The sequence below is a fragment of the Oryctolagus cuniculus genome, chromosome 2, assembly GCF_051225735.1.
Source record: "Oryctolagus cuniculus isolate XC-2025 breed Fujian yellow rabbit chromosome 2, ASM5122573v1, whole genome shotgun sequence".
In the NCBI taxonomy this organism is placed as follows: domain Eukaryota; kingdom Metazoa; phylum Chordata; class Mammalia; order Lagomorpha; family Leporidae; genus Oryctolagus; species Oryctolagus cuniculus.
The window spans coordinates 146953822-146966664 of NC_142868.1; the positions used below are offsets into that span (position 1 = coordinate 146953822).

Genomic DNA, 12843 nt, shown 5'->3' on the forward strand with positions numbered 1-12843 from the left:
AAGCATCTTCTGAGAGGTCTATCCAAAGAAGGTGTGGCTGACAGGGGTAGACGGCTTTGGGCAGGTCAGGAAGGGAGAATTAAGACTGATAAAAAGATACCAGATTTCACAAGAGTGAGGGAAGCAGTGGATAATCTCTGGTCACCTTTCCCAGGATAGTCTAAGAAAACAGTAGAGAGCTAAAGACAGGGAGCAATAGGCTAAGGAATGACTGGGAAGGGAGGAAATGGAGGCTGAAAGATTCTAAAAGTCAGGATGTGAAGAGAAAGAGCATGAGGGTGGCAGGAAAATTTGTTCTTAGTTTTTCTGGGCTACAGAAGGAAGACATTTATCACATTTATACAAAGGAAGAATAATGATGTGAGGACACAGGAAACAAGATGGGAGAGAATGGAGGAAGGCTTCAGGGCACAAGTTGAGTTTAGAAAGGAAGGACACCTTTTGCTCAAACTAAAAGTGCAGTGTTGTAAAAACAGGTGAAAGTGGAAAAAACAAGTGTAAGATACAGAGCAAAATCATGCAGCCAAATTTATTTTAAATTATAAAATAAGTTCTGTGATTAGTAAATAGCACCTAAAAATGAAAGATCCATTGGAAATCCTTTAAACATGGATATTCCGGTAACTTAGCTTACAAAGGAAAAAGCTGCAAAACAAGTCAATACTTATTTACTTTAAAAAATACAATTAGCTATTCTAACAGTGTGGTTTTAAACTGATCAGTGCTAATTAATACAAAATTATAAAATTTTGTATTTAAAATAAACTTACCACCTATCAATCACCATCTGGAGATATCCTAAGCTCATATTTTTAACAGAAAAGAAATGGTGCCTTCAAGTTTTTCTTTTTCCCTAGTAATATCTATTAAAAGTATGTTATGTACTTAAGATTTTTAGAATTTATATGATGGAAAGATTTCCTTTTGAACTAATAATTGGAGAAACACTAACAGTATTTAGTGGTCTTTAATATTTTTCTTTTGTTTTCTAATTAGTATCTTGCTCTCCCTTCTTACTATCCAGTATCATTCAACTCAAAATTCTTATTTATATGGCATTCACACATACCCCATTTCAAACAAATTAACCAGTTTATGTAGATTTATAGTTTGGTTGGACATTGGAAATGACAAACTGTTTCTAGTTATGAATATGCTCAATCTTCAGGATAGGTTCTAGTTCTAAGACAAACCAGGTCTTTAATAAGTTAGTCACTAAACATGACAGTTTATTACAATTGAGATTGTTATTGCCCAAATTCTACCACCATTTTACCACTGTGATTGTTTTGCTTTCAAACAATTTGAATAATGGATTATCATTATCAATCCTGGACTTGAGTGTATATAATTCTAATATAAACTCAACATCATAATAGACAAGATGTAAAAAATCTTGAACACTGAATCAGTAAAGCTATTCTTTCTTTCAAAAATCAAAGTTCTAATAGGAATACTTTGAATGTTCAATAAATATTTGCCAAGTGCTTAATATGAGGCAGACACTGTTCAATGAACTGGAGGTTCAAGAATAAACAAAACACAAAGAAATTCCGCCCTCATGGAGCTTATATTCCAATAGAGGAAAACAAACAGTAACAAATCAATGCTTAGTAAAGTCAGATAATGATAAGTAAAATGGACCTATGTAAGGGCAGGGGGAGAGGTCAATGCTGATATATATGCAAAGACAACCTTAACCAGATAACAGAAAAGTGAGACCTGAAGAACGTAGGGGATGAGCTATTCATCCGGGAGAAGAGTATTCCAAGGCAGAGGAAATACCAAGAACAGAGACTCTGGGGCAGGAATATATTTTGTGCTTTTTAGGAGCAACACTGAGGTCAGAATGTCTGTAGCTGTACAGGGGTGAAAGGTGGTAGCTCCTGAGTCCAAGCCTGGTAATTTTAAGGATTATGAATTTTACTCAGAATATGCTGAAGAACCAGTGAATGGTTGGGGCAGACAAATGACATGACTGACCTGTATGTAAAACGATCACTTTGGCTACCATATGGGGAACAGGCTGTTGGGGTATAAGGATGTAGGGAGGGGTTTTGGAAGCTATAGTTTCAGTCCAGGCCAGAGATGACAGTGGCTTAGATTAGGGTGTTGTTAATAGTGGAAGTCCAAGAGGTGCTGTGTTTTGAAAACATCACGAAGGTAAGGCCTACTGGATTTTCTGGATTGGGAGATAAAAACAAAGAATCAAGGAAGACTCCAAGCCTGAGCGATGAGAGGCATGGCATTGCCATTTACTGAGTTGGGGAAGACTGAAGGCAAAGCAGGTTTGGGAGGGAAGTTTAAGAATTTAGGTTTGCATATCTTGAGTTTGAGTTTTTATTCTATTTCTAGATAGAGATGTCAAATAGGCAGTTTTGAGATCACAGGGAAAGAGATTCAAAGAAACTTCTTTCCTTAATATTATGGATATAAAACTAAAATCATAAGGAACTTTAAAGGTATGGATTTAAATAGTATAAAATGTAGAAAATCTCCCATACCTCAAAAGCTCACTTCAACTGCCTTCTGCCCAACTTAACATTTGAAGGAACTTTTGACATAAAAATCTACGAAATTCCAAGAAGCCACAGAAAACCCCTTAGGGGTCACCTTGGCCCAAGGGCCTCAAAAACAAGGAATTAATTTTTCCAATGACATAGCCATTACAGGTTTTACCTTAAATTTGCTTGACAGCAAATTATCAGTTAATTCATTTAACTAAGAATACATTAATACATTATAAAAAAATAAAAAGCACACTTGGAAAAACTGGAACCTTGCTTTAACATTCTCCTGTTTGTCCTGGGGCTATGTGGTATGACTCTAGAGACAAGAATTCACATCACACATGGTATCAAGCTGTATCATTAAATAGAAGAAACAGTAAAGCCCTTAAGTTTCTACTTCTGAATTTTCCTTTTATGGCAGTTTCCAGTTTTATATTCTTTGTACCCAAAGTTTTGCACTTCTTCCCTGAAAGACAAATTTTTGGACTATCATCCCTCAACAAATAAAACAAAACAAAAACCTAGTTCTGTATTATATTCTTAGACAGAAAATGTTGCATCTCTAAAGGTAGTATCAAAATAACTACAAACATTTAAACCTTGCAAATTATACTTGAAAAAACCCATACGCAAAGGAGTCATTCAGTTGCTCATTTTGCATAGTGCCAATACCTGAATACTGACTATTCTGAACAAAATTATGACTGTTTGGATTAGTACTGTTTGATGGTCCAGACTCATTTATCATATTGTTATCTGTACAGTTAAAGTCAGATCGCTCAAATGCCTCCGATTGTGAAACAAAAACAGAAGAATTAGAACTGGTGCCTGCTGACAAACTGGAGGAGGAGATCTGATGGAGCTCTCTCAAGTCTCTTGGGTCTAACAATGAATTACATGAAGGGTTTTCCAGATTCATGCTCAGAAGTCTTGGATTATCAGTTTCCCCTATGCCGTCACCAGTGGTCGTCATCATATTCACAGGACAGTTAGGCAGTATGTTGGCATCAGAAATACCATATAAGTCAGCTGATGATATGGGTGATGCTTCCATCGTGCTTATTTCATCAGTACTGTTATAAATGCAAGCATCAGAAGCACTTAAATCATTGCCAGGAGGTATTTCCAGGAATGGTGGGATACCTTGTGAATTAGAAGAAAGCATTCCTGTTGAAAAACTACTGAGTGGATTTGAATTGACTGAGCGTGAGGTGGAGTGGGCCATTGATGACCAGCTTGAGGAAGACTGAGGTACCATTGAGGATATGGCTGAAGCATGGTGTGAAAATCCACTGGAGATGGACACAGGTGAGGAATAGTAGGATTCTGCTTGACTGGAAACCCCTGTTTCTGTCCGAACTGCACCATGAGGAAAGAAGTTTGATTCTGTGGGAGGAAAATTACCAAATTAAAATTAACCAGATTATAAGAAGCAGAATTCCTAAGCTGAAGTTAAATAAATACACAAGTTAAAAAAATTACACCTCAAAGAGAGGAACTGGTAGACCCTAATACACACAAAAAGGATGGAATGGAAAAGCTCGTGGCCTCCTTTGGTGTATACTGTGTATTTGTGTTGAAATATTGCAAGAAATATTGCAATATTATTAAAATATTGCAAGTACAAGAATTGCATGTTAATAAAAATGTTTTAAAAATAAAATAATGTAGGTTATTAAAATAATAGGTTATGGTGTAGCAGGTAAAGTTGCCGCCAGCAATCCATATGGGCACCAGTGTGTGTCCCGGCAGTTCCACTCCCTGCTAACAGCCTGGAAAAAGCGGTAGATGATGTCCTAAGTGTTTGGGTCCTTGACACCGACATGGGAGACTTGGATAAGGCTCCTGGCTTTGGTCATCTGGGGAATGAACCAGCAGACTGAAGATATCTGTTTCTACCACTTTCAAATAATTAAATAAATCTTTTTTTTAAATAAATATTTTTTTCTTAAGATTTATTTATTTATTTATTCGAGAGGTAGAGTTACAGACAGAGAGAGAGAGACACAGAGAGAAAGGTCTTTCTTCTGCTGGTTACTCCCCAAATGGCCACCAACTGCAAGAGCTGGGCCGATCTGAAACCAGGAGCTTCTTCCGGATCTCCCATGTGGGTGCAGGGGCCTAAGCACTTGAGCCATCTTCTACCGCTTTCCCAGGCTAAAGCAGAGAGCTGGATTGGAAGAGGAGCAGTCAGGACATGAACCAGTGCGCATATGGGATGCTGGTGCCTTTACCTGATATGCCACAGCCCAGCCCCTAAATAAATCTTTAAAAAATAAATTTCAAAACAAAAGAAAATGAAATCAGAATATGATGGACTATCTTTAAAATGTTAAAAGAAAAAAAAAAAACCCTGCCAATTCAGAATTCTGATAGGGGGAAAAAATCTTTCTAAAATGAAGGCAAAATAAATACATTTTGAGTGAAAAAAGAAAAATTCTAAGGAAACTGAAGGAACATTGCAAATATAAATTGTAAAAAGCAGTGGAATTATTACATAAATCCAAAACTGAATTCTGTAACATGTACTACTTTACAATTATATGAAAAGTGGTTTTGATAAGTTATTTTGGCATATGTAATTTCATTCCAGTTAAACATGAAAATCTAGCTTCTTTGATCCTGCATATATACTTTTGGAAAAGTGAATGATAAATATCAGAATTCTAATTAAAAGAAATACAAATGAACAAAATCATGTCATATTCTCCATTTTTTTTAATCAGAAAATGAAGGAATGGAGAAAACACTAGGAATGATGGAAAAATACACTTAATTTTATCAACATGTGACTCTAAGGTATCACAAAGTTCCCAATCCAAAAAATTAATTCTGTATTTACATATTATATAAATGCTATATATACTATACCAGCAAAAAGTGAGACTTTGGAGAATGTGCCTTGAGTATGTGAAGAGAAGAATGGACGTTTGTTGTAGTGGTTAAGACTCCATTTGAGGGGCCAGCACTGTGGTGCAGCAGATTAATGCCCTGGCCTGCAGTGCCTGCATCCCATATGGGCACTGGTAAGACCTGGCTGCTCTACTTCTGATCTAGCTCTCTGCTAATGTGCTCTCATAGCAGAGAGCTGGATGGGAAGTGGAGCAGCCAGGTCTCAAACAGGCCAGGGCATTAACCTGCTGCACCACAGCGCTGGCCCCTGATTCAGTTTTCTGCTAATGTGCACCCTGGGAGGTAGCAGATAATTGCTCAAGTAGTTGGGTCCCTACCACTCACTGAGAAAACCCAGATTAAATGCTTAGATTATGGCTTCGATTTGGCCCAGCCAAAGCTGTTGAAGGCATTTGGGGAGTAAATAAGTGGATAGGAGATCTCTGTCTTTTGAAGTAAGTAAAAATAGGTGAGCTAATTTTAAAAAAAATAATGTAATGGGGGAAGAAGACTACCAATTAATTTTTGGTTGTATTTTCTAAACCAGGGCTTGGCAAATTTTTTTCTGTAAGGGACCACATAGTATTTTAAGTTTTGTGGACTATATACACCCTCTATTAGGATTATTCCAACTCTGTTGCTGTACTGTAAAAAAGAGACTAGTTGGAAACAATATATAATGAAATGACTGTGGCTGTGTTCCAATCAAAATTTTTAAAAATAGATGACAGGGCCAGCACTGTTGTATACTGGGTAAAGCCACCACCTGCAGTACCAGCATCCCAAATGGATGCTGGTGTCCCAGCTGCTCCACTTCAGATCCAGCTCCCTGCTAATGTGCCTTGGAAAGCAGCAGAAGATGGCTTAAGTCCCTGGGCCCCTGCACCCACATGGAAGACCCGGAAGAAGCTTCTGGCTCCTTCAAATAACTCAATGAATGAATGAATAAATTAGTAAATATCAAACAAACAAAGGGTGATGGATGACACTGGCTTAAAAAAAAAAAAATCGGGGCTGATGCTGTGGTGAGTGGCCTAAGCATCCTCCTGCAAGGCTAGCATCCCATATGGGCACTGGTTCTAGTTCCAGCTGCTCTTCTTCTGATCCAGCTCTCTGCTATGGAAAGCAGTGGAAGATGGACTAACTGCTTGGGCCCTGGCACCTGCTTTGGAATCCTGGAAGAAGCTCCTGGCTCTTGGCTTTGGACCAGCTCAGCTCCAGCCATTGCAGCCAACTGGGGAGTGAACCAGCAGATGGAAGACCTTTCTCTCTCCCTCTCTCTCTCTGTAACTCTACCTCCCAAATAATAAATAAAATCTTTAAAAAAAATAAAAAATAAAAAAGATGACCAGCCAGATTTAAACCATTTCTTCCATGATACACTACAATTAATAATACCACCAAATAAATAAAATACAATTTCTTAGACAGTAAATCTGCAAAACATAATCTGTTTTCAGGGCAACTTTCAGGTACTGAGCTCAATTCATTCAATAATGAAAGCCTAAAAAAGTTTACAGGAGTGTTTAACAAAGAAGCAGTTACTCATTCCTAAAAATGGAATTCTTATATAAAATATTAGTCTGATGACAAGCAATATACTGTTGGGGATAAAATACCTTTTTTGATGAATCTTCCTTCTCCTGGTCCTCGGAAACCTGGTCTTGATCTCTCAGGAAAATTAACTGTTATGATAAAGTTTTCCCATTATTAAGTATAATTTGAAAAATAACATTATCAGTTAAAATTTGAAAAAAATGAAAAGCAAAATATATAACCTACATAAATATGAATCAATACAAAATACACTTACCGCAATCCTGCCACAGTTTGTGGAAAAGTAAAGTAGTTTTTTGTTTCTTTGATTTATTGCCGTAAGTATCTGATTAAAAAAGAAATGAAGAAAGCAGGTGAATCACCATGATTATGTTTCCTCTCCATTAATAAACAAACAGGCGTTTTATTTCAACAAGAATATGAAAATGCTTTAAATAAATGTACATAGTATGGACTTAGTAAGTATAAAAGTGTAAAGAATGTCCCAAACCAGTGGGAAAGAATATTTTATCGTGTAAAAATGTTTCAAATATTTATCTTGTTTGCTTCTAATACCTATAAGTTAACAACATCAACTAATAAAAAATGTTCTGATAAAAGAGCCAAAACAAAGACCAGTCTGAGTGGCAAGTTTCCCCTCTTTTAAAAGGATGCACAAGAGAAAAAAATAGAGCCTCAAAAATAAAACAGAAAATTTGATAAACAGCTCAAATACTCAAACAATTCCAGATTAATCAAACCTAAGAAACAGATGTAAAGCATGTAAAGGAAAAAAAAAATCAGAGCAGGTGTTTGGCAAAGTGTTAAGTTGCTGCTTGGGATGTCTGTATCCCTTATCAGAGTGTTTGGTTTGAGTCCTGGCTATTCCACTTCCAATCCAGGTTCCTGCTAATGTACACCATAGGAGGTAGCAGGTGATGGCCCAAGTAGTTGGGTTCAGGACCATCCATGTGGGAGACCAGAACTGAGCTCCAGGCCTCTGGCATTAGCCTGGTTGAGCCCTGGTTGTTGCAGGCATTTGAAGAGTGAAATAGCAGATGGAAGATCTTTCTCTCTGCCTTTCAAATAAAATGAGTATTTTTAAAAATAGAGGAATAGAAAAAAAATGAAAACTTTCAGGAAAAGAAACATACATTAATAACACGAGGTTTCAAAGAGTTCATGGAAAGGGGGCAGGTGTTTAGCCTAGCAGTTAAAGATGCTCGCATCCCACGTTGGAGTGCCTGGGTTTGATCGGTTTCCTGGCTCTAGCTCCTGACTCCTAGTTGTTAATACAGACACTGGGAGGCAGAAATGGGGGCTCACATAATTGGGTCCCTTCCCATGTGGGAGACCCAGATTGAGTTCCTGGTTCGGCCTAGACCCCAGCCCTGCCCCAACCATTCTGAGCATCTGAAGAGTGAACCAGCAGTTGGGAGCTTTCTTTCATTCAAATAAATTAAGAAATGTTTTAAAGATTGTTTTGAGAGGCAGAGTTATAGACAGAGAGAGGGAGAGGCAGAAAGAAAGGTCTTCCATCCGCTGGCATACTCCCCAAATGGCTGCAATGGCCGGAGCCAGGCCCATCCAAAAGCCAGGAGCCAGGAGCTTCTTCCAGGTCTCCCACGTGGGTGCAGGGGCCCAAGGATTATGGGCCACCAAAATGTCATACCTTTTTCATCTGGCAGATATCTAAAATCCATAGATTCACTAACTTCCTGGTCAGAAGGTCTCCGAAGCTGCATTTTTACCGTTACTGGTTCTGTGATAGCTTTGCAATATGGTGGAGTTTTGAAAACAATGGCTACTTGACGGTGTACATCAGCTTGTGAAAAGATGCCTTTTGCTTCCCAATCATTCAATACAAAACGAACTTCTATGTCATCTAGTAAATAAGAAACCAAAGAAATAACAAAGGGAAAACAAAATAAAATCCATCTATTAATCTAAAAACATTCTGAATTTAATGAACCAAAATACAAAAATGAAGTACCTTTTTGAACTTTGTCACAAAGTAGAAATATTTCATCTCCTCCTCTTACACTTCCGCAGTTCTTGTTTACACGACAAATCCTTAATTCTGCAGTATTTGGAGCACCTACAAAGAAACAATTTTTAAAATACGAGTTTCTACCTTGGTAAAATATTTCTTTTTGAAGGGGAGGACTTGAGGAAAACTATTTAAAGAATGTTTCAGCATACAAATAAAAGATACTAAACACATTAATCATCCACATCTGTCCCTTTCTTTTCTAACTGCTTCACCTAACTTGGTTTAGAGCTTTATGATGTTATTTCTAGGAAATGATAAGTACTCCTTGCTGCTAAATCCTGATTCTTCTAATGCATCCTACATACTGAAGCCAGATTCATCTTAAATCATGACCATATCCCTAAGACAATATGATTTTCATGCTTTTTATTATCTGGCCAACATGATTTTATTAATTTTCCCTGGCATTCATGGTTCTGTCTTTATAGCCCTATGTCCCATTATCTTTTTAAACGCGAAACAGGTGAAGGTACACACAATGAGTACATGTACAGGGATGAAATACTTTGTAGAGCAGCTTTACAATGATAAATATATCTACCTTTTGATCTAGCATTTCCAAGAACTCTACTTCTAGAAATGTATGCTAGAGATGGGGCTGGCGCTGTGGTACAGCGGGTTAATGCCTTGGCCTGAAGCGCCGGCATCCCATATGGATGCCAGTTTGAGACCCGGCTGCTCCACTTCTAATCTAGCTCTCTGCTTTGGCCTGGGAAAGCAGTAGAGGACGGCCCAAGTCCTTGGGCCCCGGCACCCACGTGGGGGACCTGGAGGAGGCTCCTGGCTCCTGGCTCTGGATGGGCGCAGCTCTGGCCGATGCGGCCGGTTGGAGAGTGAACCAGTGGATGGAAGACCTCTCTCACTTTCTCACTCTCTCTCTCTCTCTCCCTCTCTCTCTCTCTCTCTCTCTCTCTCTCTCTGCCTCTCCTCTCTCTGTGTAACTCTGACTTTCAAATAAATAAACCTTAAAAAAAAAAAAAAGAAATGTATGCTAGAGAAATACCTCCATAACATAAGCACCTACAAGGATACTGATCACAATACAATTTTTAAGCCAAAAATGAAAACTAAAAGTTGCATAACAAGGTAACAATTTAATAAAATTATGACATAGCCATATAATGAAATAAGCAGCTATGAAAATACTAAGCTGACTGGAAGGAAAAGAGGCTCATGATACATCATTGAGCAAAGTGTTTAATAAAAATTGGCTATGATTTTTTTAAAGTTGCCAAAATTACACTGTGTGGATACTGCTGCTAACACATCTGTATACACAGAAAGAAGAAACTGGTAAAGTATGCACCTGAGGATAGTGATTATCTTTGGAGGACAGGTTATAGGAAATTTATTCTGTTAGGTATTTCGGCAGTATTTGGATTTTTCCTACAATGAACATATTCTTTTTCCAATGACCAAAATACTTAGTTAAGCTACTTAAAAAAATAAGCTAAGACTACATATGCAAGAAAATAAAGTACTTACGATTATCATAAATTGGGTTAGATACAACAGGAGGGAGAGCAGTTGTCAAATTACCATGTTCATCAGGGAGGAAAACTTGGAAACACAGTCTCACCACATTGAGGTCACAATCTTCAATATCAAGCAGCTGTTGTTCAGGGACTAAATAATAGATTTCTTTTTAGGAATACAGAATAATGACATAGAACTGAAATCCTGCTAGGCCCTCCTCCCTGCCCACCGTACCCAATAACACTGGGTAGCATCCAAATTTGTATACTAACAAAACCGAATGGTACAGAATCTTAAGATTGCCTTTAGGGCCCGGCGCCGTGGCTCACTTGGTTAATCCTCCCCCTGCGGCACCGGCATCCCATATGGGCTCCGGGTTCTAGTCCCGATTGCTCCTCTTCCAGTCCAGCTCTCTGCTGTGGCCTGGGAAGGCAATGGAGGATGGTCCAAGTGCTTGTGCTCCTGCACCCGTACAGAGACCAGGAAGAAGCACCTGGCTCCTGGCTTCAGATCGGTGCAGCGCTGGCTGCAGCAGCCATTTGGGGGGTGAACCAGCGGAAGGAAGACCTTTCTCTCTCTCTCTCTCTCTCTCTCTCTCTCTGTCTATATCTCTACCTGTCAAATTGCCTTTTATCATTGTCATTAAATAGTCACTATCTAACAGTATTTGATAAATTAAAGCCATGTTCAGGAAGTAACTGCCCCAATCATCCGGGATTTAGGGGAAAAAATCCCAACTTGACAACAAATCAAATTTTTAAAAATTCATTGTAAGATGTACACTAGAGAATAGGCATTCATTCATTCAAATCCACATTTGGTCCAGTCGTTGTGTTAATTACTCTGTAAATTACCTCCTAAATTGGTACAAGAATTATTATCATCCCCATTTTACAGATGGGGAACTGATTTTTTAAGAGATGAAACTGACTTGTTCCAAGTTTCACAGCTTAGAAATGGTAAGGTGGGAATTCAAATTCAGGTCACCAAATCCAGAGCCCTATGCTTTTAAAAACTGAACTATATTTAGAAAAATTTATGTATGTTTTACATAAAAATGACATGCAACAGAATAGCTGCTGAAGTTAAAACATATTTTAGATATGAAAAAATAAGATGATATTATATAATGTAAGGCCGTTAGTTTCCATAAAAAGTTTATGTGCCAATTAGAAGATATAGCAGGAATCTTTGCAGTTCTAAAAAAATATAAAAACCCATTATAAACCTGTTACTGTGGCGCAACAGGTTAACACCCTGGCCTGATGCACCGGCATCCCCTTTGGGTGCTGGTTCTAGTCCCAGCTGCTCCCCTTCCGATGCAGCTCTGTGCTACGGCCTGGGAAAGCAATACAAGATGGCACAAGTCCTTGGGACCCTGCACCTGTGTGGGAGACCTGGAAGAAGCTCCTGGCTCCTGACTTCAGATCAGCACAGATCTGGCCATTATGGCCATCTGGGGATGGAAGACCTCTTTCTCTCTCCCTCTCCTCTGTGTAACTGACTTTCAAATAAATAAATCAATCTTCAAAAAAAAAAAAAAAAGCCCATTATAAACTATGGTACAATATAGTTTGTTCAATTGATAATTGAAATGAAACACAATTCCCAAAGAAAATATTACTACTTTTTCGAAGATTGCCACAAGCTATAGCAATGGCATGTAAGAAGCAGGAAACACACACAATTAAATTACATAAAAATTGTTTTGCAAAACACTAAAATTTGAAATTACTAAACATAGTTAAAACCCAAATTCTTAGTCTGAGTTGGTAACTACTAAAAGTGAGAGTATCTGCACTCATTTTATTTCATGATATTCACAGTCTATCAGAACATTTAAATTTATCCCAGAATCAGCATTCTTAAGCTTAACATTTCAAAGAAGATACAAAAGAATATTTTGTGCAACTGAAAGTCAAAAATATTTTAACACCTGTATCAGAGGAGGAGTCTAATGACCATTATGTAGCCAGTGAAGAGGTTTACCTCTTCAAAATCAGTTTTTACAATATTATAAATTTATTTTTAAAGCTTTTATTTAATGAATGCATATTTCACAGGTACAACTATATATAGGAATATAGTGGTTCCTTCCTCCATACCCGTCCTCCCACCCCTACTCCCATCCCACCCCCTACTCTCTCTCCCATTCCATTCTTCATTATAGTTCATTTTTAGTTTAACTTTATATACGGAGGACCAACTCTACCAACTCTATGCTAAGTAAAGATTTCAACAGTTTGCACCCACACACAACATATAAAGTACAGTTTGAGAACAAGTTTTGCGGTTAATTCTCATAGTATAACTCATTGAAGACAGAGGTCCTACAGGGGGAGTAAGTATATAGTGACTTCTGCTGTTCTTTTAACA

General features: G+C 38.0%; 1 protein-coding gene across 3 annotated transcripts in view; it reads right to left on the reverse strand.

Annotated features, from left to right (window-relative positions):
• Window positions 1-223: 223 nt before the first annotated feature.
• REL (REL proto-oncogene, NF-kB subunit) overlaps window positions 224-12843 on the reverse strand; it is a 48379-nt gene continuing 35759 nt past the window's right edge. For all 3 annotated transcript variants that reach the window (XM_089327615.1, XM_002709695.6, XM_089327616.1), the window contains exons 5-10: window positions 10477-10617; window positions 8932-9036; window positions 8611-8823; window positions 7216-7284; window positions 7022-7087; window positions 224-3896 (exon numbers count right to left, since the gene is read on the reverse strand). In XM_089327615.1, coding sequence (XP_089183741.1) covers window positions 3118-3896; window positions 7022-7087; window positions 7216-7284; window positions 8611-8823; window positions 8932-9036; window positions 10477-10617 — 1373 coding nt within the window. In that variant the 3' untranslated portion in view covers window positions 224-3117. The remainder of the gene's footprint in view (window positions 3897-7021; window positions 7088-7215; window positions 7285-8610; window positions 8824-8931; window positions 9037-10476; window positions 10618-12843) is intronic.